Genomic DNA, 25,728 nt, shown 5'->3' on the forward strand with positions numbered 1-25,728 from the left:
ATATTTTATGATCTTGGGATGCAAACCTCTACTATGAACCTCCTGTCATAGACATTGCCCTGCTCTTGTCTACCTGTTCTTTGTTTTAGGGAGACAAGACTCTACAGCCTTCCTGGGCAGACTGGCTTTCACATGTGGACCCAGAGTTGTATGCAAAAAGGCCCTTCTTAACACTTGTATATTTTATGTGCTTCTATATTAAAAACACTTAAGGGCACCTTTTAATTTTGCAGCTTCCCATAATTTGTTGACCAGATAAAGGGACAAGCTGCCCAGACTTATAACACAGACATATTTTGAAAATAACTTAGCAGTGTGCACAACAATGTTATGCAATGGCTTACTAGGTGGAAGTTTGAAGAATAACTTCTCCAGAGGAATTTATAAGGGGAAAGCAGATTGCAGTTTCCCAGTTTGGAAGGTGTCCAGGGAGATCCCTGAGTCATGGAAAATCCATTGGGATTGCTTTAGTGGCTGTGTTTCAGCATTACATATTGTACAGGGAGCAACAGCTGGACGGGTTTGTTGGTCGGTGTAAAGTTGTTGGCTTCAACATTAATTATGCGAGAGAACTTTTGGATTACAAAACCTTAACCAGATAGTAAATGCAATTGTGACTTGTTGTTAGGAGATTAGTTCATTCTACAATGCAAATGCTCATCCTTCTCTTATTCCTGTTGCTGTATTTTGTGAAATATTTTCATTTTAAAAAAATACAAAATTCCTAGAAATATTTAGAGAAAAACATCTTGGATGGTGTTTTCTTAAGCTCAGTGATGCTAGTGCAGTAGTTGCTGTTTTGATTATCAGAATACTTGAGCAATGAGACAGGACAGGGTGTGAATGAATGACCAAATATACTGTCATGCCTTCAATTCACTGTTTGACTGTGGAAATACTTGGTTTATGTGAGTGAAGAGCATTGTGGAATTGTCCTCCACCTCACCTCAGAGGAGTTATGAGTCTTCTGTTACATGAATGTTCTTCTAGCTGGTCTGGAGTGATCAATAATAAATGCAGCTCATCTCCCTTTATTGAGTTAGAAGTTAAGAGTGAGAAGGGGACTGATAGACTGCTCAGTCTATTCTGTGTCTGAAGTCTTTGCTGTAAACTGTAGAACAAGCCTCTTGTTATGGGGCTATCTAGCTGAGAGGTTTAGTCTCTGGTACAATTTAATTTGTAAATGCAAAGGAAGTCCTCTAAGTTTAGTGGTGTTAAGGACATTATGATCTCTAGTTTGCACTACTAAATCAGAAGTAATTATTCAGAGACCAAGAGAAGAACTAAAGCCAGCTTCTGCTTTCACTTCTGTCTGTGCAAACCTGAACTAGTGCCAGAAACAGTGTAGATTTATTGCAATTCCTTTGAGTTTACCCTGTATATAAGTTTAAGCATGTGTGTCTGAGCTGTGCAACCAAAGCTTGATAAGAAGTTAATTTTGCCCATTACATTCTTAAATGACCTCTCAGTTCCTCCTGGCCTTTTACGTAATATTTTATCAGAGATTTAAAGGTCAGCCAAGCTCTGACTTACCCTTGTTTTCCTCCATACACGCATATGGCAAATAGGATGCACACAAGAGGATAAAGCTGGGAGGAGTGGAGGAGGTGGCACTGACGCCCCTGGAAATTCAGCCTTCCTTTGGCACAGGGCCACAGCAGCAATTCTCAGCCGGCATTCTGAGGGCTGAGCCAGCAGGGCTGTGTTTGGGCAGGAAGCGATCAGAGAGGTGTGTGCCTGTGTGCTTTGGCACAGTCCAGGCTGTGAATTGCTCCAGCCTAGGAACCTCCTCTGGACTCATTAGTATTAAAACAGAACAGAGGAGACTTTGTAGGGAGGGAGAGGGTGGGGAAGCCGGAAAGGTAGCAGTTTAGACGGCAGTTTCCTAATAACCTTTCCCACACCTACCTTCCCGTGCAGGGTCTCTTCTAAAGGACCTTGGCATGAAAAGCAAACCCTGGCGCAGGTAGGGGGAAGGGAGGGGAAACTGAGGGGAGGAGAAGGAAAGGAAATGAGGGGCGGGGAATGGGTACTGTGCTGAAACTGCAGATTTTATTGTTATTTAGTGTTATATATGGTGATACTAAAATAACTCTCTCAAAGAAAGCTTCACTATACTGTGTATAATCAGAATGTGCAGGTAAATGTTATTTGCCCTAGAGGACTTGCAACCTGTCACAATAAAAAGATGTATCAGAGGTCTAATTGCTTCAGTTCATTTTGGTGCTTTCATTAAATTGTCTGGATGGTGGAATACAGAACATAACTATTAACTTTCCACATGTCACTAGGCTGTAAACACCGTAGATGTGTTAAAAAATAAGCTTAAAAGAAGACAGAGAAATTGTGTGAAAAAGGATGAGATTCAACGGGCACAATTAAAATCTGCTCCCTTTAGGAGCAAGGTAATTTGGGATGGGAAGCAGCCAGGTGGCTCACGAGTGAATATAATTCATGCAGGTTTTGAGGTTTTTTTTAAAATAAAAATAATTAAAATAATAAATTGTCTTCCTGGAATATATAACCAGGAATGCAGTCTGGAAGAGGGATTAAGTAACCTTTGTGCTCAGTATTGGTGAGGTCTCAGCTGTCCCCACTTTTCAACAGTGCACTTCAAGAAAGATGTACTTTGACCAGGGAGAGCCCGGAAGTCAATTAGAAGAGGAATGAAAGGTCCAGAGGACATGACCTCTAAGAAAGAGTGAAGGAGCTGGGCTTGTTTAGCCTCAAGACAGAGGACTGAGAAAGGACACTATAACAGCCTTTAATAGGCTTGAAAACTGTTATCAAGAGGAAGGAAAAGATCTGCTCACCATGTAGTTGATAGGGCCGGAAGTAATAGGCTTAAATTGCAGCAGCAGGGATTTAGATTAGACATGAGCCTAACTATTCAGTTTTCATCCCCATTCCTCTCAGTGGACTGATTCCAATTCACTGACATGTTCATGCAGCCTATCATAACAGAGAAAGCAGTGATGATAATAAACTATTTTAATTGCTGTCCTCATATGCCCACCCATATCCATTGAGCATCCCTCATGATCTACCCATATTATAACCCTGCATATATGAGAATGTGTATCCAAGTCATGATCTCTCTCTCTTTCTAAACATCTGTGTAGCTTATTGCATTAAGAGGTACTGGTTTTCCTCATTCTTTCTCTTTCTATTTGGCCCAGCAAATTGTTATCTCATACATATGGTTTGCCTGTGAAGGGCAGAAAAATGAACAGCAGATGCTTCCAGTGGCCTGTGAAAGGGGACTGTCACAATAGGCCTTGCTGGTTATGTATCCTTGTATGCTGTCGAGTCCCAGAGAACTTCGATGAGTAGAGAGAGAGAGGATTTAGTCCTTCTTCAGGGAACAAAGAAGCAATTAACCAATGATTAAGGAGGAAAAAAGGAAGCAGTACAGTGGTGATGATGTGTGTGTTTGATAGGGGAATGTTAATTTACTTCTTATGAGATAAATTTCTTTGCCAAAAAAGCAATGCCCTTTATTGGATGAAAATCTTACTCCTCTGCTGAGCCTTAAGAATGAGTAACTTCTGTGTTGGCACGGTAGAAGAGAAGCACATCTTTGAGTACTTAAATACCAGGTGCTTTCTGTCTTCTACTGTTATCATTGAGAATCTAGTGATTTGGGTCCCTGGTACTGAAGGGGTTTTAAAGGCACAACTCTTTGAAAAGGCAAGTAGGAAGTAGAATATAATGCGATTCACAGCCTTTTGTTTGTCTGTTTTTATGCTTTACAGTCAGATTAGTGGCAGTAGCTAAAATGCAAACATTGCTTCCTATGTCAGTAGGCTGTGTGAACAACTCATGTACACAGTGGTTTCATAATGCATAAAATGTAACAATAAAACATTGTAGGTATGGACACATGTTCTGTCATATGTCTTATCTAAATAATTTTTGTGTATGTAAGGTGCCAGTGGCATATGTGTATGCAAACGCATGGAAACTCAATGTAATTTTCCAGTAATCCACCTAATTCTTATCACTTGGAAAACTGATCAAAAAGTAAAAATCCAGCCTCATATGGTGTGTTGTTTCTGTGTGCTTTACAAAGGCTGCTTTAAATTACAATGGTTAGGATGAGGTAGAAGAGCTTGAGGTGGGGGGAAACTGTTTTATTTTGGGGGTTGTTTTGATTTTTCTTCTTGGATTGTCAGTGGACCTGGGGCATGTGTCAGGTGCCCAAGTAGGAGCTTTTAACCAATGTGCTGCATCTGGAGATGTGAAAGCTGTGTGCATGCTAGTGCTGCTGCCTGTTGAAAGAGCATCTACCATCAAGTTCTGCTGTGGGTACAGCCCTGCAGTTGTGCCAGGCCCAGCCCTAAGAAGGTAGGGATGGGCACTGGTTGTTGTCTAAAGAAGGAAGTTCTGTTTCACTCCTCTTGATGCCTGCCTCGATCACACTCTAGTGTTTGCAGTTGAATATTAGGTAAAGCCTATGAAATGTTTATCTTTATAGGAAGCTTTGCTAAGTGTTTTGCTCTGCTCTTTGCTGAAGTTTGTAAATTAGTGTAGCCAATTTGTGCGGTCAAATGAACATCATTCAGTGACACTTCAGACAGGCAGTCCTGCAGAATGCTTTATCAACCTCCTCAGTATTGGAAATGTGCAATCTTCCCGCAGCCTGTCCCTTACATGTCAGCTTGGTGAGTTGGACTGGACAAAGTAATGGAAGGAAAACTGTAGGGGAACAATCCTATACTGGCCCCTGGAGGTGGACACAGTGATTAAATAGGAAAGGTTTTTCTCTTCTGAAGGTTTCATAAGCTGTTTGCAAAGAGACTGAGTTCTTGAAGAAGATGGGTTTTTTTGTGTTTTGTTGTTTGTTTTTGTTTGGTTGGTTTTTTTTATTAACTCACTGCAGTTATCTCTGAAGCAGTTTTTTTGGACATCTGTTTCTGGAACTGTGATGAGAGTGTATCTTTTTCCATACCACCCTGACTTCTATAACTGATGGGCAGAGGCACAGCTTGAATGTGAGCCATCAGACTAACATTTTCATTATTTGCTAATAGATCCTGGCATAGGCAGCATGATCTGAAAAAATTAAGGTTCCTGGGGCTGTTGTTAGTGTAAGTGTGTCTCTTCAGGCAATGTAAGTCATGTGTTAGCAATGTGGTCCTACTCAGTTCACTAGTTAACTCTTTGATAGTTCTTAATTGGATTCGCTACTGCAAAGGCTTGTAATGTGCTGCTGAAAACCTCCTCCCTGATATCTTCCCACTGCTTCCCCTTCCTCTACAGTCCCAACCATCTCAGTGCCATTTATCTTGTGTTAGCTTGAGTTGTACTTCTGCACTGATTAAACCACCATAAACTCTTCCCTGAAAGTGATTGCACATGAACATCAGCCTTCTCTGGGGCCTGGCAGTGGATGCTGGATGAAATCCCACGGCGTGTCACAAGCACTCTTTACTTTGTACAAAATTTATATAAATTCATCCAGGGCATGAGGCTGTGAGCTGTGCTATGCCACCTGGGAGCATCAGTGCAAGTGGATTGTGGCCCTTTTGGGGACAGACATCTGTATAAATTACGTTGGGGAACCTGAAGCAACAGGTATCACACTGAACAGGTATTTTAGTATACTTCATTTTATAGCTTGGGTACGTTGTTGTAAGTTGGGTATGTTGTACGATGCTGTTAAGAGACTGAGAGAGAGTGATTGATGAGATGGGTAATGGAGAGTGCACTTTTGTGTGGCAGGAGAGAGGATCAAAGGGAGTGAGAAAAAGAGAAAAGGTAGATATATGCAAGAGAAAGGTAGAAAGAAGGAATGGGAATGTGAACTGGAAGCAAGATAAGAGTGGTATATTCATACAGTGCAAGGCCATAACATAAAAATGAACATATCATTGGAACATAAATTTTTGAGGTGAGTATGCAAGCAAGTTACTAAAATAAAAAGCCTTAAAATAATGGAGGTTTTCTAGAATGTGTAAAGGCATCTTAATATTATTCTGACTTCCTCAGTTTTGTTCCCCATTGAATGATTCACAAAAAAACATTAAGGATGATGCTGATGTTACTGAGAAAATGGAAAATTTTGGAGCTGCATTAAAAAAATATTTGCAAATACCAATGTTATCCCCATCTTGAAAGGGATATTAACTCACCTGCATCACAGAATCAGCCATTTTTTTGAGGCAGGGGGTTGGGAAGTGATTGACCATTTACAGAGTTTGCTCTGTTGCTTTTTGCTCACAGAGCTTTTACACAGCTCTCTGAAGCTTTTTGTGCTGATCACAGGTCAGTTAACTGCCAGTATCATCTGGCCTGAAAGTTCTAAAGTTTCCATGTTGAGTTTAACAACGGAGAGTAAAGTTTAACATTTCTATGGAGCTTTGCAAGTTTGTGTCATCTTGAGGATTTGGTTCCTATGGTGCTTTTCACTGCTGAGACCTGGCTGTCCTTTTGCTTGAGTACCCATCCACTGTTTATAAAACCAAACAGTGCAATAGAAGTCTAATCAGACATGTAATTAGGCATCTCTGAACAGCAGAGGTGATGAAGATTATTTGCTAATGTATTACATCGTAGAGTTGAATTCTGTGGTGTAAAATAAAGATTGTTTCCATGCCAAAACTGTTTCCTCTGGGGATGGAAAAAGGATTTTGTTCTTTAATAATTCTTTAATAATTGCCTGAATGTGTTTGTAGACATAATAAACATTTAAAAAACGAGAATATGCTTTTAGTTGCTATTAATTTCTCTCCATCACAAAAAAAGCCCTTAAAGGGGAATCATAGGCCTGAAATGGGAACTCATTTAAAGGATGTGCTGTAAGAGAGATTATGACCCAAAGGCAAAAATTATAGCAGACAAAAAAGTATAACTCAACTATCTGTAGCTGAACTTGTAAGAAATAGATGAAATGAGACAGGTATCCAAGCAAACATAAGAAAATATACAAAATCTTTTTTCCCTCCTAACAAAATTTGTGTTAGGTCCATATTAATGAAGTTATTGCCTGTAGGTAAATTAAACATATCATGTTGGAATTGTGTGTTTCATTACGCTGGAAATACTATGCACAATTTATTATATGTTTACGTAGACAAAAGCAAACCAAAAAAAGTAACAAAAAAAAATCACTCCGATAACCAACAGCACCAGCTTTTCAAAGATACTTGGTTGGTAATTTTGGATAGTTGTTTTTTGTCTTTTACAAAATAAAGCAGTTGTCTGACCTTAAGTAACTGGGAAGTTCCCTGGTGATCAGGAAGTCCAGTAGTCAGTGGAACAAGTAGAACTAGAAACTAGACCTGAGGAAATCTTACATGAGGGTCCAAATATCCCTGGAGAACCAAGTTTGAGGCTTTTGGTCTCCAGCATTCTGACTTGAAGCCAAGACATGCTTGAACCCTGAAGCCCTGATAGTCTATGATACTCTTGAAGTTTCCATCCTACCTGCTGTGTCTTCAGCATCAGTATATTGAAAATGGGAAGCCTTATTGTGTCTTTCAGTATCTTACAAAGTTTGCCTTTTAAACTATTTTAAGACTTAAATTCCAAAATTCCTATGGACTGTGTAAATCTTACTGTAAGACCAGTTGAAGCAAACTGTTGAAGGAGCATTCTCAAAATATTACTTTTGCTCTATATTAATTGAATTTCACATCACTAAGAAAAGTTCTCCCCAGTCTAGGTGTGAAACACTTTTCTGTTCAGTTCTTCCAGGGCTTTGAGTGATACTGTTATCAAGTCGACGGCTACACAGCACCATAGCCAGCTTTTACACTTCAATGAATGGTCTCAAAAACAAGGGACATAATGTGGTTTTAAATCCCACAAAATACTGGGTTTATCTTTCTTACCCATTCCTCCTTCTTGTTCCCTTTCTTTCTCTCTGTCTCTTATTTCCTTGGGTTGTAGCCATTTTGAATGGAGGCCACCATCCCTTTTGGCCTGAGAACAAAACTGGAAATATCTGAAACTCAATCCAGCTCGAGTACATTTTAAATGTTTTATCATTTAAATTGAATCTCTGTAAGTAAAAAAAAAAAATGCCCACATGAAAGTGAAATTAACTTGAATGTATCCCTCTTTCAGCAAAAAAAACCCCAAAAACCCAAACAAAATAAAAAGAAAATAAATAAAGGAGATGTGTGTGTGGAATATTAACTGGAGGTACATCACATTTCCTTTAGGTCAGCCTGGCAAATGTCTTTTTAATCTGTGTTTCACAAGAACATTTGCAACTTGAAGTATTTTTAAGAGCCAGGAGGCTGAGCTCTATTGTTCAGGGTCATGCTGGCATGAATTGCTGGAACCAAAGTGCTCATCCAAGACGTAGAACAGGAGTTACTTCATTTCTGTTGGGAAGCTGGCACAGGTGATGAAGGAGGATGTTTTTGCCCCTTTGTTCTTACCAACCTTTTTTTTCTTGCACTTTACATTTGCTCCTTGGGTGTTCAGTCATGTCAGCTTCCTTAGCCTGGTTCCAACCCCAGTGTTGATGGCTGCATTCAGAGCTTGTAGTTCTTCCCGTTTCCTGCCGCAATTCCTTTTTCCTTCATTAGCTGCTTGCTGTTACTGACCTTACTCTAGATCCTTACGTTCTACATACTGACAGACCTGCCACTGCTATTGGGTCAGAAAGACCTATTAATCAAGCAGATTACCCTTCTAAATTTTATTCTTTCTGTTGTTTCTCCTGTTTTCCTCCAAAGTAGCAAGTTTTCTTATGTGCCATCCGTTATGTTCCCAGTCAGAATAGGAAAATAGTCTGCCTGATCCAGGATCTTCTGTTTTAACTGGATCCAGCGGTTTCTTGTGCAGTCATGATGGTCTTCTGATCTCCTATTGAAAGGGGCTGGAGGTGGGAGAGGTAAGATGATGTGAAGTCTTCCAGAAGAGAAGTTCATGTCTCTTGTATTTTGCAGAGATTTCATGGTTCCTTATAGGGCGAGGTTTCATTAATGGGCATGTAGGTCTCTTCAGTTCCTCCCACTCCTTTGTTCCTCTCAGTGAAGTGTTCCTCTCAGTGATCACACTCGCTGAAGACTAACCTCATGGAAGAGTGTTGAGGAGCTTGGTTGCTGCTTTGCGTTCTTTGAGAAGGTGTCTCTTTCACTTCTGAGTATTTATGCTTGTTACCTGCCCATTTCACTTGGGAGTAAGTTACCTGAGCTAATGTGATGACTTGTAATGTTCTTCTGGCTTAATCTACCCTCCTGAGTCACAACAAAGTAGGGTGTGGATGCGCTTAGTCCATTCTGGATCTTCCATCCTTTTAAACTACGTTTTTAGGCTTCTGTCCTGAAAAGAATGTCATGCTATCAGGATGCAAAATCGCATGAGTGGAAGTTGTATATATATTCTTATTACCCCATGGAAGGTGGAGTGTTTTTTTGACCCTGACACTGCCAGTGTCCAGGACAGCATCTAGAAGCTGCTAACTGGCAACATCCTGCCTTCTGGGTGTTGTAAGTCAATAGGAGCATTCTTTTAATGAAATAGTTGTCTTGAACTATATTGACTAAGATCTTCACTGAGTTTTGTGCACATCTTCTGGAAAGGGCTTTTGCTGCTTGTCTGATCTTCCATCAGACTCCAGAAAGAGCAATGTGAATTTGAAAACCAAGTTAGTTGCTCTTTATTGAAATAAAATTTAAAAAAATTAAATAAATCATTAAGTAGATGAATAAAACAATCAGTTTCACTGAGCCCAGCCAGTTCCTTTCAGTTGTGTATTCTGGCCTCTTCGGTGGTTCTTTCAAACCTGGCATTTTTTATTCCCTGTCTGCCCCTCCTTTCCCTCCCACATGCTTGACCTCCAACAGCATTCCTCTGCTTGTCTTAAGACCTTACATGTCGTTTCACTCTCCCTCTCCCCCTAAGAATGTGATCCTGGCCTGAGCTTTCTAATTGTGTGTAGCAAGGATAAAACTCCTTGCCTCGCTTGGCTGCCCCCTTGTTTGGAAACTCACCCTAAACATTTCCACATGGTTTGCAGTCTTTTTGCACAGCTAAAGTTTTTGGGGGTTGTTTTGGTGTGTTTTGTTTTGGTTGTGGTTTTGTGGTTTTTTGTTGTTGTTTTTTTTCCCTTTAAACTTTTTTCTTGTTTTAAAAAAAAAAATCTCTAGCTTCTTCTACCTTGGGCTGCTGGCACTGACCTCGCCTTGTTACTGTTTGCATTTCTTTTGTACCTTTTTGCAGCTGAAATCTCGATGGGCTTTTAAATCTGTCAGCAGCTGCTACCAGGCTCAGTGTGCAATTTAGCTCACTGTTTTCACAAGTTTCCCAGCCCTGAATGCTTTCCAAATGAGCCATTGTTGGGCTGAGTTAAAGGGGTATTGTCTCTGCTTGGGCTAGGTTAGTGTAGGTGCCAAGATCTGCATGTGCAGTATTCTTAGTGCTGCAATGTCATCTTGATATCGTACCCCTGGACACTTCCTTCTCCAAACACTTCAATTATATAGGAATATATGCCAAAACTGATTCATTGAAACATTATTGGAAGTTTGTCTTTATATTGCTAAAAGTCTCATTTAGATAGGTTCATATGTCCCTGCTCTTGCAGGCTGCTTGTTATGAAGACCATTCTTAGTTATGTGATTCTCATTAGCACCTAAAACTGGCAGCTGTAATTGGAACCCTGTTCTGGTCACTGTTGAATAAACACAGAGCAAGTAGCAGTCTTCTGTTTTAATGGTTTCAGAGACACATTGTATAGGAAGAGTCTATTGTTACTCATCTTGTACAGAAAAGAAACCGAAGGTTGGGAATTTCGTGGTGTATCCAGAGGGAGCTTGCGTCAGAGTTGGGAGTCAGCTCCAGATCACAGCATTAGCCTTCGTTTTATGAATGTAAGGCTGTCTAGGCTCTAAAAAGATGTCTTCCACTACACTCAGTTTTCTTAACAGAGACTGAACTTGCTGGTTTGTTCACCCTGATGTCACATTGTGTGGAGGTACATCCTTTATGTATGACATGCTGCCTGTCTTTTGCTGATGACTGTGTGGTTCAGAGGACAAGTATCTGGACAAACATTTCAACCTGTAGGTTTCTGTTGAGGTGACTGTCACTAGACAACTGTTGTGACCTTTGTTTAAAAGAGATAGTGATTTCACTGTTCTTCTATGGAAGACCAAGCTCATCCTGCAGGCCGCGAAAAAGGTGTATTGAATTTTTAGTCTTTCTCTGAGAGTTGTAAGATAAATGTTGTAGGAGTGTCTCTATCATGTAATCCAGTGCTTTGAGTGCTTCATGCATTTCAAATGATCTTTCCCATCTCTGAGTAATGTAAGCTTGACATGGGAGTTGTTCAGTCTGCATCTCTTCATAGGTTCTCCTCTGAGAGGGAGAACTCACACTAGCAAGGTAAAATTTTTGAAACCAATGATATGTGGTGTCCTTGTGAGCTACAAAGTCCTCTGCCTTTTGATCGAAGGCTAGTCAACACACCTGGTCCAGATTCTTCTCAATCTATTAGAAGTTACTAATGCAGCTGTTGACTGGGTTTTTTCTGTTTTTCTTTTTCACAATCTCCAGGATGAACTGGATCTCACAGACAAGAACAGAGAGGCTATGTTTGCACTGCCTCCAGAGAAGAAATGGCAAATTTACTGCAGCAAAAAGAAGGTAATACAATTGTCCTGGTTGAAGGAGTTCACCAATAAAGTCTGTGTCCACGTGCATAATTACTGACATACATCTAGATTTGAACAACATTATAATCTATGCTTTACTTAAGAATATGATAAAGTGTTGTAAGGATTTTTATCAATATGAATATGACACAACTTTCTTATAAGTAGTGTATGTGTATGTGATTTCTGAAGAGTGTTGTAACAAGTTAAAATAGTGCATTGTTCAATTTTTAATATTTGTTTTGAGGTTGTTTGGTTTGGTTTTTGGGGGGCTGGAAGAAAAGCTAACATGGAAATGTTTTAAGGAAATTTTTTAAAAATGTGTAAGTTGCTCAAAATAGAAAATGTATTAATGAAATCTTTCAGGATGTCTTCAAATACCTGTAAAGTATATAATAATAGTGATGTCTTAAAACTTGGTGGTTCAAAGTCCTCCTGAGCTTGTTGGAAATGTTTCATATTGCCCTGGAAAGTGAAGAATACCTGCTCCTATCAATTTCTATGTAATGCTTTTCAATTCAAGGTCTTCAGATTTCTGACAAATTGGTGAAAAAAGCAGCAAATCAGAGGTTGATGTATCACACTGGGTATCTTGTCATTGGAAGAGTGATGGTCAAGTGAATTGACAAGTTGTATCACTGTTTTGAAACTTCTAGAAGAGGAATTCCTGCAGGAGTGGTGTAAGAGAACAGTTTGCTGCTCTAAGGAAACAGTCAAAGACAGATAGTCCCAATAGCAGGTATTCATTAAAAATCAGTCTTCATGTGTAAGTTGGCATAACAGAAGATGAAAGCAGAGGTTTAGATTTCAATACTGAAGATGGCAGATTGAAACCCTGATGATGGTCTTTCTTACCATGTAATTAAAGAAAACTTCAGTCAAACCAATCAGATGGGTGCTTTGCATGTGTGTTGCTTTTGGTTGAAATGCATCACATAGGAAAGCTTATAGCAACAAATTAGTTACAGTGCCTCTGAGCTAGCAATAATTCAGGAAGTGCGTAAGAGCAGTCTGGGCTCTTTTGTGTTTGATGCTTTCTCTGTTCTTCTTCCTGTGGGTATGCAGAGCTTGCAAATGGAAGGAAGGTGCAGGCAGCTGTGATTAATGTCTGCTTTACATTTTTGCTGGCTGGCTCAGCTGGCTTTTTCAGCTCTGGTAGGAGAGAATCTATTCATAGCCGTCTTAGAGAACGACACATTCCACCTCCTGGACCAGTCAGTATTGGCAGGAAGATTCAGAGTGTAATGTGTTTAATATGTTGGTTGGATTCACTACATTACTTTTTTTTTTTTTTTCATTTTTTTATTTTCCTTTGTAATGCATTTACAGTGCAACCTCAGATAGCTGAACTCCAGCTATCCAAAATGATGTGCTAACTGGAACAGGATACTATTGCCAGATGTCTATTCATAACATTTTAGATACTTTCAATTACTTGAAAACTTAGCTGTCCAATGTTATTCATTGTTTCCCTCACAGGCAGTCAGATGATGAGTGATGATCTATCTCTCTCTCTAGCCTACTACCTAACCCACCAATCATCATTGTTTTACAGTGACAGAGGAGCTTGTTGCAGGATTTTCTTTAAGGGAAAGCTCTCTTTTCCCTGAAAAATTTGTAATCTAATTTTTAACCACAAAGTTCGTCACTTGGCAGAACACTGTCAGCCATCCAGGATAAACACCCAGAGAGCTCTGTCTTGCTGATGTTGTGTTCTTTGAATTTCCTGGAGAGCAAGTGCTCTATGCTTTGTCATGTGGCAAGTGAAAATACTAGTACAGGTTCAGGCCACTGTTCACAATCATTAATCTCAGATGCCTTTTCTAGTCTAAAAGTAACAGAAGGCCATGGTTTCCTGATTTGCTCCAAAGGTGTTGAGATTAGTGGACTGTCTTAAGTAAATAAATGTTACTTACAAAAAAGAAGATCAGTGATTTTAGCTTGGCAGTTAGACTTTGGATATAACCTTCTATGATACTTGTTCCCAGTGTGGTGGCAGAAAGTCACTATTATATCAAAAAACTCATTACAGCCGTTTCTGATACCAAGCCTTTCTGAAGCAATGGAGGAAAAAGACAGAATCACACAATAGTCATGGTTGGAAAGAACCTCTGAGATCAGAGTCCAACCGTCATAAAAAAACAACAACAAAAACCCACACCCACACAACAAAACCCCAAACAAGCATAAACACTACCAAATAACACTCACAAAAACCCCCCTACAATCTCGCCCAGTAGAGCATGCCCTGAAGTTCCACATCTACACATTTCTTGGATACCTCCAAGGGTGGCGACTCAACCACCTCCATAGCCAGGTTGTTCCAGTGCCTGACCACGCTTTCAGTAAATAAATTCTTTCTAATATCTAATCTAAACTTTCCCTGGTGCAACTTCAGACTATTTCCTCTGGTCATGTCATTATTCACTCGGGAGAAGAGGCCAACATCCTCCTCCCTTCCTTTCAGGTAGTTGTAGAGGGCCATGAGGTCTTCCCTCAGCCTCTTCTTCTCCAAATGAAGCATCTTAGTTCCCTCAGCCATTCCTCATATGACTTGTTCTCTAAACACTTCACCAGCTTGGTGGCTCTCCTCTAGACCTGCTCCAGCACCTCAATGTTCTTCCTGTAGTGAGAGGTCCAGAACTGAACACAGTACTTGAGGTGCAGCCTCACCAGTGCTGAGTACAGGGGAATAATCACCTCTCCACTGCTGCTGGCGATGCTATTCCTGAGGCAGGCCAGGATGCTGTTGGCCTTGGCCACCTGACAATGCTGCTGGCTCATGTTAAACTGGCTGTCCACCAGCACTCTCAGGTCCTTTTCTGCTGGACACCTTTCCAGCCACTGTTCCCAAGCCCGTAGCATTGCCTGGGGTTGTTGTGACCAAAATGCAGGACCCAGCACTTGACCTTGTTAAACCTTGTATGATTGGTCTTGGCCCATCAACCCAGCCTATCCAGGTCCCTCTGCAGAGCCTTGCTACCCTCAAGCAGATTGACACTCCCAACCAATTTGATATCACATGCAAACTTACTGAGGGTGCACTCAATCCCCACATCCAGATCATTGATAAAGATGTTGAACAAGACTGGCCCCAAAACTGAGCCCTCTTGAGACATCTTTGTCTGTGCATTTAAAATTGTATGCCAGGGGAACAGCTCGCTAGATAACATTCCATGTTAGTCAAAGGAGATTCAGTTCTGGATTGAAATTTCATGATTGTGGGTGAGGAGTGTTTACACACTATTACACAGCCATGCTTGCTTTGGTGACTGTTGCCAATTTTGATTTGTGTATTAAGCCATTAATACTAAGAGCAAATCACCAAAGAAAGGAGTGCCTTCAGCTAGCAGCTATAGTGAATACTTCACTCTTATTTGCGGAGTAGCTATTTGCAAGGAATGAAGGCTGCTCTATTGGAAAATGTTAATATGTTCTTAGTCTCAGCTGTCCTCTACCTTACCATTGATTTGTACAGAGCTAATAATGAGAGATGGAGTTGTCTGATTCTGCATCACAAGAATCATTAATCAGACACCACTGATAGCATTCTATGCAAAACACCAGCAATATATGTTTTAGATTGCTTGTTTCTTAGTAGTATAATCTTCCCCTGATACCATATTGAATTATAAATAAAGCCATATGTAGACTGAATGCAAAAGATGACATTCTGCCCCAGTTCAGGTACTGTATTCTGGTTTTGTTTAGGATAATCTGCATGTCTCACCACCAGCTGAAATTTAGACTTACATAAAACATGTAATCCACTTTTGTAGTTCCTTCCTGTAACATTACCTCTAGATTTTCTACTAGTGACGTGTTTTGCAGCAGTTGGATCAAGCACTATACCATGCTTTCTGATGAATTTATCTATAGATGGTAACATTTCTTATGTCAAGGTTTAGAAAACTGCTGTTATTCAGTGCTGTTTTACCAGGAGCTGGTATCAAACTACATAATCTCAGTGAATACTGATCAAATAATACTATGGAAAGAAAAAGTTGTCAGCTCAATTATTTCAACTGCAAGTTAGCTCATATTGGGAACCCAAAAGAGGTAGAACACACACATATTGCACTGCTTTGGCACACATTGCTTTGGATGCAGTCTGCATTTCTAAGAATGAGGCCTCATTGTGCAGGCAACAGCTTATTGCATTGTGTGCAATCCTACAAGCCCTTAGACTTACTACTATTGGAAAGCAAGTCAAATTGTTTTCTCTTTATGGCCTTCCCTGCCTCTGGAGACTAATTTGTAAGTGTTCAGTTGAGCAGATTTCAGTAGGAAGCACATGCATTTTGCAGAGTTAAACAAGTTAGAGGATTTTTTTCTACGTACGTGGGTTTTTTTGAGGGAAAAATTTATAGCAAATCTCTTTCCAAAATGCAGTCAAACTGGAGCACCTGTGTCATACAGCTTCCCTCCAAACAAGCAAGCAAACAAAACCAACAAAAGGCTCAATCCCAATAACTATGTTGAGCTCTCCTAGATATTTTGAGGTTGTTTTGTACTAGTCTGATTTTAATTGTACCCTAGAATAGCTGATTTGAGTTGTGTTTTACCTACTAAAGTGAGATTATTCAAACTCAAGTAGTGAAGCAACAATGAGCACGCTGCAGCTCTCTAGGAAGACGCATTTAAGGCTCCTGAAAAAAGAATACACGCTCATAATCCTTAAATTGAGTATACTACTTCTATTACGGGAAACAGCTCTAGAGAAGGGCTACTCCACAGTAGGCTTTGAAAATTCTGAGGAACAGGAAGAACAGAGTGAAAGGCCCTTTTGTTTGTTGCACAGTCACTGAGGAGTCCAAGTCCTTTGGACTGAGGTCACAGATCAGTGCTGAAACCAGTGAAGCTGCAGTTCAGGTGCAGAGTGTGCCCCAGATGCCCTTTTAGAGAAGGTTTACACCTCTCTTCTCAAAAAAAGAAGCAAATACCTCTGCATCATCTTGTGCTCGGTTCCCTTTTTCTAATGTAACTACATTAAGTTTCAAAATGCCCTAGGGAATTCTAGCCTTAGCCAAGCTTTAACTTCTAGTAGTGTTACTGCAGTCTTTTTATACCATTTGCAGCTCAATTTCACAAACTCCCACTCCAGTCTCATGCTGTCTAACATTAATGAAGATAATTATCAATGTGTCAGGTTTTGTTTTGTTTTCTTTCTTCAAGAGTTTCTCTTTGAGCTTTGCCCTTGAGGTTTGCATTGTCAGCAAAATATCACAATAAAAAATATAGCTTGATATCGTGCAGCTGGATATAGAGTAAGATTCTTCTGTCCTCCACCCCCATGTCTACGCCTGCCTTCAAGCTAATGCTAAGCTCTAAGCAAAATTTCCAATCTAATCCCAGGTTGTAATACTGCTATCATTCCAGCTTCCAGAGAGTGCAATTCATCTTCTACCTTGGATTAATCCTCTGGTGAAAAGTATAGATACAAAAATTATTCATATGTATGATATACATTTGTAATGTGTATGTGCATGTGTGTATAAAAAATATGAAGTCTCCTCGAGGAATCTAAACTGCTTTTGCAGCTTTGGATATAATTGCCTTAGCCTACCAGGGATGAAGCAGAAGATAGGTGCAAATGTAAAACCTACAGTATTCCTTGCATTTGAGGAAAACTTTCTGAAGTGAGTGAAAGCTCCCACACACACCTACTGTTTGTTCTTGGGTTGCTCAGTTCTGTTTTTCTGCACTGTAAAGTGTAATTTCATTGTGTTTAGGCTGGAAAGGCAGTTATTTCTCAGCTAAAGTGAACTGACAAGTCTCTTATTCCAATATCCTGTGGACTTTTCTGTGCATTTAAGGCTTCATACAGAAGGTCTAGGAGCGGGAGGCTGCATTACATCTGTTGTATTTAGATAAGAGTTCTGCAATTCAGACCATAGGAAAGTGTTCACTTCTTCAGGTGCCTACCTTAAAGTAAGAGATGTACATGGACATATTCAAAGGAAGACTGAGATAGATAGACTAGATATTAGAATATTTAGATATATATCTATCTAAATAGATAGATATTTAGACTAGATATTAGAAAGAATTTATTTACTGAAAGAGTGGTTGGACAGTGGAACAACCTGCCCAGGGAGGTGGTGAAGTCACCATCCCTGGAAGATCTAGTGCTTAGCGACATGATTTAAGCACTGAATGGGTAAATTAGGTTATGGTAGGGGGATTTAGGTTATGGTTGGACCTGATGATTTCAAGGTCCCTTCCAACCAGGATGATGCTATGATGCTATGCTATGAAGATAGATATTCTCTAAAGAAGAGAGAAAATAGATCTTCATCTGGTCTCATTTAGTGATACAATATACCAGATGAAGATCACACCACTGTGTAGTCTGAGTGTGGGTTTTTGGTTTTTCTATTGTCTGATCCAAACTATGAAAGCCCTTTGGGGTTCATCCGTTCTGTATGAAGAGTGCCAAGCACGTGGTTGTCTCATAATAAATGAAGTGGGGGGTTTGACATTGTATTGTTTTCAATTCTATCTTTTGCAGTATTTTTTCCTCTTTGAAATAGTCTTAGAGTCTGTTATTGATTTGGAGTATTAAACTGTTTTGGTTATGAATTTATAGCTGCAAGGAGCATTGAATGTGTCCCTTATAAATTCCTGTCTTTAGAGTTGTTATTCCACACACTGTATCTGGGAGCAGCACACATGAGCACACAAGATGCCATTTGTAAGGAATCCCAGTTTGATGGGATTTGGATGTGAATTCATGAGAGTTTTCGTCTCAGCTTTACATTAAGGGTTTAGGGGCAGTGTGGGTGTGTGTTTCTACTCTCTCTTCCCCTGTGAAATCTGAAAAACACACAGTAGCCCTCACAGCAAATGTGATGGCCTAAAAGGAAAAGCAGTTGATAGGCAGTAGGAGGCTGAAGAAGCTGTGTAGGACTGGGAGTGCTTAGTACAATGTATTGCTGGTTAAGTGATGAGGATATCTGATGACTGCAGGGAAAAGCCCATCTTGTACATCAGAGCTTGAGTATTAGACTTTATCTGAAGTCTTCAGTGCATCAGAAAAGAGTTTCTTTTCCTACAAATGTTTTAGAAGTATGTAGCAGGACTTCAGCTATTTAATCAACATGTTAAATTAACTTGGTATTCAAACCTTAATAATGACCTGAATGACCTGATCTAACTTTGAAATTAGCTCTACTTGGAGCAGATCCCTTCTGACTGAGTCCACTTCTATCCTAAATTGTTCCGTGATTTGCTGAACTGACCATAAATCACACTAGGAAAGCAGCTGTATGGCTCTCTAAGAACGGGGGCATCAATAGGGCTCTGTGCAACATACTGTCTCCTGTGTTGCTGCTGTGACACCAACTCCTTGAAATTGGCTGTAGCAGGACATGTTACTTTGTTCTGTCCCAGAGCCTGGGATCCATGGTGGCTTTTGGTGTGACTGTATGACTTCCTTAGCTCAGGAGACTGCTGGTGAAGCAGTCTGAAATGTGGAATTTCTCAAATGAACTCTCTGAAAATAGACTGGCTTTCAGTTAGCCTGTGGCTCAGTGGAAATCTCGTAATACTGGTAAGTCACAGTGAGAGGATGTTGCCCTTAACAAACCGCAGCATTCCTTCAGTTGCATGGTTGGAAAATGCCAGCAATTGTGGAGTTAACTTGCTTTTTTTCCACCACCATCTGTTCCTTTTTCTGTTAACAGAATGACTTCATGCTCAGATGTTTGGGATGATTTGTTAGCTTGATGCTGACATTGGGTCATTCCAGAATCTTTAGTCTATGTATGGAAAACAGGCACGTGGCTTCAAAAAATTCTGCTATAAATGCAGGTAGTCTTTAGAGCAGTAAATTCAGCATCTATGGCCTATGATGAGTACAGGACATAATGGGAAACAGGAAAATGTAGCAAGAGCGTCAATAATGCAGCCAATGCACACATCTGATTAGTGGTATACTTGAGTCTTTTCAGCATGAAAGGGCTGTTTGATAAATGGCATCTGTTAGTGAGTATTGCAGACTGAAGTAGTGAGCTCCCAAATTTGGGTGATATGATTAATACAGTGTAAAATAAAGCCTAAATTTATATACGTTTCCTTCTATATCATTTAATGCAGAGAAGGTGTTCACAGTGGAACAACAAAACTTGAGATTCATGTAAGACACTTTCTCTTTCTTTTATAGTTCTATCCAATGAAGTTAAGCTTTGTTCTCATCTCACAAGTATAAATTTGTTGATGTTGACCCCTTATTCCTTGTGTATTTCAGCATAATTGAGATAAAATATTGACCATATTTTATGGCTTATCATTAAGTTCCTGTAATTGTGTCCTGATGAGATTTTTCCTTGATTTTTTCCCTTCTATCGCAAGTAGTTACTGTGAGAAACAATGCAATAGGCTTAATGATAAAAATATGTTGTGGGTTTTTTGGTTTGGTTTTTTTTTGTTTTATTTTGTTTTGTTTTGTTTTTCTTGTTCTTGGAGTCACTCTTGCAGTGATTTAAAGGATGAATTTGGTGTCAAGGAGAAAAAAATGCTGGCACAGTTCAGCTGATACACCTTTATTACAGCTTGGATTCTAAAGATGATATCTAAAAGACCACAATGTACTAGACATAAAAGGAGCTAAGGAGTTTTCCCAAATAATTAATTTTATTTGGTTTCTGTTTTCCATGCTGCAATGCTAACAGTTACAGATTCATTTATTTATCCTGGTGTAAGAGGTTATTTTGGGCCAGGGCCCTGAAATTATTTATTTATTTGTGTATAAAGGAAAAGTCTTCTCTTCCCTGCCCCCCTCTCCCTTCCATGGGAACAGCATGGAATATTTTTAGTTTCTTCCTCCCTTTTCCTCTCTTTCTCCAACAAGAAATGTTAGCTGTTGCTTGGAAAATGCCCTTCCAGCTCTTTTGTTCAGACTGCTGAAGATGTAAAGCCCATAAACTTGCCACAGTATTTGCTATAGATATTTTGAATGTATAGAATTTGGGTGTCTTGCAGTTCTGCATTTTTCAGGTGTGCTACTAGTGCTTCACTGGAAGGCAGCACTCAGCACTTCTCAAAAATCAGTCCCAAAATAGTCCTGAGTATGCACAGTGAAAGCTGGAAAATTGTCGTCATCATGCCTAATGCTGTATTTTGCATTTGGCTTGCATTCTGTGAGAGTTTGGAAGAGCTCAGAGGGAGCAAATTTAACCCTCCTGTGGACAAAAAACAGGAGGGGAGGAGGGAAAAAAAAAAAAGAAGAAAAAAGAAAAAAGAAAACATTTATTCAGCTGTCATCCTACTAAGATGGTGTAATTTGGTATACTTAAGAACAAAAATAATGGTGAGCAATCCAGTTCTGCTGTATTAGAAGCATGTGCAAATGCTGATTGTGTGATTTAGTTGCTGCCACTGCATTATGTTCTGTCCCTGTCTTTCCTCTTTCAAAAGTTCTGGGTCTCCACAATCCACGTGTGAGTCAGTTCTGCTAATGCTATGCAATAAGAATATATACTGTGTACAATGAAGTTCTAACCATTCAGATTAGTCTCAGGTGGATAAGGAAGAGCAAAGAATATGTAAATAACTAGCATATTGCTCTGGTCTGCAAGAAGCAGATTTGGCAGACCAGGGCTCACACTTCTCTATATTCCAAATTTTGCTGAATTCCCACCAGCCTTTCAAAAGCCAGTGAATACTGAGCAGGAAGAGTTGATGAATTCCTTTATCTTTTCAGTGAAAAGTTTAGAAACAGACACACTAAAGAACTGTTGCTGGGATCTAGTAACAGCCATGAAGAAGGAAAAAAGGAATTTCCTTCTTCTGCTCTGGAGAATTGTTTCATTTTCATTCAGTCAGTTTTGACAGGCAGCTGGCATCCCAAACATTTTACAACCGTACTAGGTGAGAGAAATGAAGGCTAGGAGAGAGGTCAGTTTTACCTGAGTTTATGGAAGCCCATGCAAGCAGTGGTGCCACTGGAAAAACAGACAGTGAATGTGTTGTATGCATTGTCTATGGCATTAGGACAGTGAAGAGAAATTCTTTTAGAGTTTGATGTTACCAAATCTTATTTGTGCTCCCAGAGGGACTTGTCCTAGGTGGCTGTGCTGGCTGTAAGTTGTGGTGTCTTATGTAGTTTCTTGTCTTTGAACATTATTAGTGATATTTCATTCCCATCATTAAGAAACATGCTGTGAATGGTAGGTGACTTCATTTTAGGAAAGATTATTAAGTGGTTTCTTGCTGGAGATAAACAGAGTAGGACAAAAAGATAAACTTTCTCTGCAGGCATGTGGAAGATGGGAGGCTCAGTTATGAAGGTGGACTCTTTTGTGGCTTTTCACATTACCTAAAGCATGCCAGGAGGAGGAGGAAAGGAACTGAGGAAGGATAAGGTCCAAATGATATACATTCTGGCTGGGCAGGTATACAGTTGAAAACAGAGCTGTTGGAAAGGGAACTAGGTAAACTGGATGGGTGAGGAAAAAGTCCCTTTCTGTATCCACAGCATGTTGACTGTAAGCTGAACAGGGTCAATGCTAGAATGGAAAAGTACAAGCGACACTTTTACGTAACACAGTAAAAAGGAGTAGGGATGATGCAGAGATTGGATGTTAATGAAACAATGGAGTACATCCCCTGGCTGCTGTCCAGTTAATGGTTGGACTTGATGATCTTAAAGGTCATTTCCACCCAAAATGATTCTATGATTCTATGCTGTCCCGTGTTTTTTGGGATAGTGACAGACTGTTGGCTTCACTCAGAACAGGAATCACTGCAGAACCTTGACCCTTACTTACCTCCAGCTTGTTTCAGATTTGTGGGCACACAGCTCTGGTTCAGGAATACAATCTAAGTTCACACCCACGCACATGGAGAGCATAGTGCATCCATAGCAAACATTTTGTCTTGAAGATTCCCTGGGTAGAATGATAATGAGCTGCCCTTCTGACTGGTAGGGTTCTCTATAGTGGACTTTTCCCTTCACCTCCAAAAGAAGTATATGGAATAGGATGAGGGAAGGTAGGCTCCTGCAAACTTATTTATTGGAAGTGCAGGGAATTCAGGAATTGCCTTATTTGGCAGCTCATTATTTAGATGATAAACTTAACAACTGCAAAATATCAGTTGATTAATTTGGGGCATGTGAAAAATAGAGCATATAAGAGATTTTAAATGTGAGTATGGACTTCAGCTAATGGGACAGAATGATCTTTAAGCAGCCACAGAGTCAGGAGAACATATCCAACAAGAAGCCAACTTCCATGGCAAAGGTAAAATATTCAGAGGAAAAACAATGCATAATAACAGTGAACTTCAATTTGACAAGTAAAACTTGTCCTGAGGGCTGAAGGTGCTAGATAATTCAACGTAGCTTCAGCTGTACATGTAAGTAGTTCTGTAAATGTAGGGACAAATTGTCCTCCTGGTCACTGCACTATACCATAAGTCAATGCCTGTTGATGGTGGGATTCCCATCCTACAGCAGGACTAAATATGTTTGAAGAGGGACAAGCACACTTGTTCTGCCTGTAAATGATAAGAAGAGGCTGATGCAGTCATTGCTGGCAGCACTGTCTTTATTGAGAATGATAAAAAGCTGACAGAAGAGGAAAAGAAAAGAAGAAAGGTTCTTAAAACTGAAAGTGTACTACACAACCCTGCTACCATTTAAAGTTCATTAAAATGAGATTCTCTCCACCAGTAATCTATAGTAAGTCTTGTGCCAGACATAGTCATGGTAAAACTTAATATTGGTTCAAATACTACAATTATACAGTTGATTAAAATCAGTGGTTGAGACTTCTGAGGTTTCATTAAAAATAATCAGCTCCTAACACTTCACCAATAACTTTTCTGCCTGCCAGGTATGACATTCTAGTATACTTTTTCCATGAGACACTATGTATCTGTTTGTGTATGCAATGGATCTGGCATATTTTCTGGAAGATAAGAAATAAAAGTATGGCCTTCATGTCCATTAGACTGATACCAATTAGAAGTAATTTATTTGAAGTGGTTTTGAAAGTTAGGTGAGATTAGAAATGACACATGGTGTGTATATAATGTACAGCTTCAAGAGTTGCTGGTGGTTGGGAAGCCAAAAAGGTGATGGATGGAATAAGCAGTTCAAAACAAATTTAACTTTATTGAAAATTTTTTTTGCCTGTGGTAGAGTCCATTTTAAATTTTAAGGGCTGGTGAATTTCAGCAGCATTGAAGCTTCGCTCAATATTATGAAAAAAATTATAAGAAAGAGTTCTCATCCTTCATAAATGTATCCCATTTTCACTTCTATGTATTTAGACTTTATTATATTTTGCTGCAGTGAATTCCACAGTTTGGCAGTATAAGGCATTTTGTGATGTAAATTATAAATTGAAGTCTTTTGTTCTTCCTTTGAAAGGCTGGTTAGTAACCAGCATCAGAGGTCATTATTAGGTTTGTCAGATTATTGACAGCAGGACAGAGATAAAGTTGTAAGTAGGAAAAAAACACATCACACAAACCAAACCCCCAAAAAACCCCAACAACCTATGTTGTGTAAAGTAAAATATTCCTGTGTCATAATCCAGTAGAACTGAAAGCATGTAGCTATACCTGACCTTTATGAGAGGCAATTAGAACTCCTCAGATGAATGTTCCAGCTGGTAATTAATGAATATTCCCTTTCAGTATGTTCTACAGTAGACTGCTTTTGTGGCAGGATTATTATCTGCACATCAATAGCTTAATTCCAGGGAGAGAAGTCATGTTTGTTTTTCTCACTCTGGATAAATTGTGCTTAAAAGGCTTGGATGTAGCTCCCTCCCCCAAACCCTGAGAATATTTGTGTAAATGCTAGTTCTGGAGTCTGAGAAACGGAGCAGTGACCACATCTGTCTAGTGAATGGCTCTGTCCTGTGGTCTGTCCTGTTACAAAATTAGCATCTCTTGGGACATGGTTGACTTTTTGGAGTTGTACACTGTTTGAAAAGCTTAGATGTATTTTAGCTCCACTTCTTAATTAGTATTTTGTCCCACAGCAGTTCAAACACCTTTTCTGTCTTTTAATGAAAGTGCATTTTATTTATGCAACTTTGTCTGCTCTAAACTTAGGCGTAGCCAATAGGATGGACAGTGTATTAATGAACAGGTAAGTGTTTCTTTGAAAGCTGAACTTCTTAAAATGAAGAAAAGTCAGTAAGTCAGTCATGGAAAAAAGGAAGAATGGTGATTTGTATGAGAGTGCAGCACAACTTCAGTGTGGATTGATTCTTGGCTGTGCTACAGATTTCCTGTGTAACTGGGAACTGTGTAATTGTCTGCATCCCATTTTCCTTGTTTCTGCTGATCTCACTGAAAGAGAGACTGAAAAACCTAATACTTGAATTTCTTTAAGGACCTTTGACAGTGTAGAGTGTGAGGTGTTACAAGACTGTATTGTATTCAGCATTAATAGCAGATGTTGAGAAAACTTGAGTCTTTTTTAAAGCATCTGAATGGAGAAGAGTAGCATTTGTGGGAAATGAAGCACAAGTGATAACCATTTTCTATCCCCCAAAGCAAACAAAAAACCCACCTAGCTTATAGTGGCCACAATATTCATGTGGAGAGCAAGGATCATGTACTTCACTTCAAAACAGAACATGGACATGAGTCTGAATCCTTCACATCTCAGATGAACTTTTTAACAGCTAAGTTGTTGCTCTGTGTGGGAGGGCTTCATCCAGCAGTAGAGAATCTTTATTCAGCAAAGTTTTCATCTCAATTGATGTGAGTTAAAAAAAAATATAAAAAAGTTAAAGTTTCAGTGAAAGAAAAAAGAAAACATTTATTCAGCTGTCATCCTACTAAGATGGTGTAATTTGGTATACTTAAGAACAAAAATAATGGTGAGCAATCCAGTTCTGCTGTATTAGAAGCATGTGCAAATGCTGATTGTGTGATTTAGTTGCTGCCACTGCATTATGTTCTGTCCCTGTCTCCTACTAAGATGGTGTAATTTGGTATACTTAAGAACAAAAATAATGGTGAGCAATCCAGTTCTGCTGTATTAGAAGCATGTGCAAATGCTGATTGTGTGATTTAGTTGCTGCCACTGCATTATGTTCTGTCCCTGTCTGTCCTCTTTCAAAAGTTCTGGGTCTCCACAATCCACGTGTGA

At 39.6% G+C, this 25,728-nt stretch overlaps 1 protein-coding gene across 3 annotated transcripts in view; it reads left to right on the plus strand.

Annotated features, from left to right (window-relative positions):
* The window catches only part of DAAM2 (dishevelled associated activator of morphogenesis 2), a 123,970-nt gene that overhangs the window by 11,828 nt on the left and 86,414 nt on the right, over positions 1-25,728 (plus strand). For all 3 annotated transcript variants that reach the window (XM_009996801.1, XM_009996802.1, XM_009996803.1), the window contains exon 2: positions 11,515-11,604. In XM_009996801.1, coding sequence (XP_009995103.1) covers positions 11,515-11,604 — 90 coding nt within the window. The remainder of the gene's footprint in view (positions 1-11,514; positions 11,605-25,728) is intronic.

The sequence above is a fragment of the Chaetura pelagica genome, unplaced genomic scaffold (assembly GCF_000747805.2).
Source record: "Chaetura pelagica isolate M959 unplaced genomic scaffold, ChaPel_1.0 scaffold14, whole genome shotgun sequence".
NCBI lineage: Eukaryota > Metazoa > Chordata > Aves > Apodiformes > Apodidae > Chaetura > Chaetura pelagica.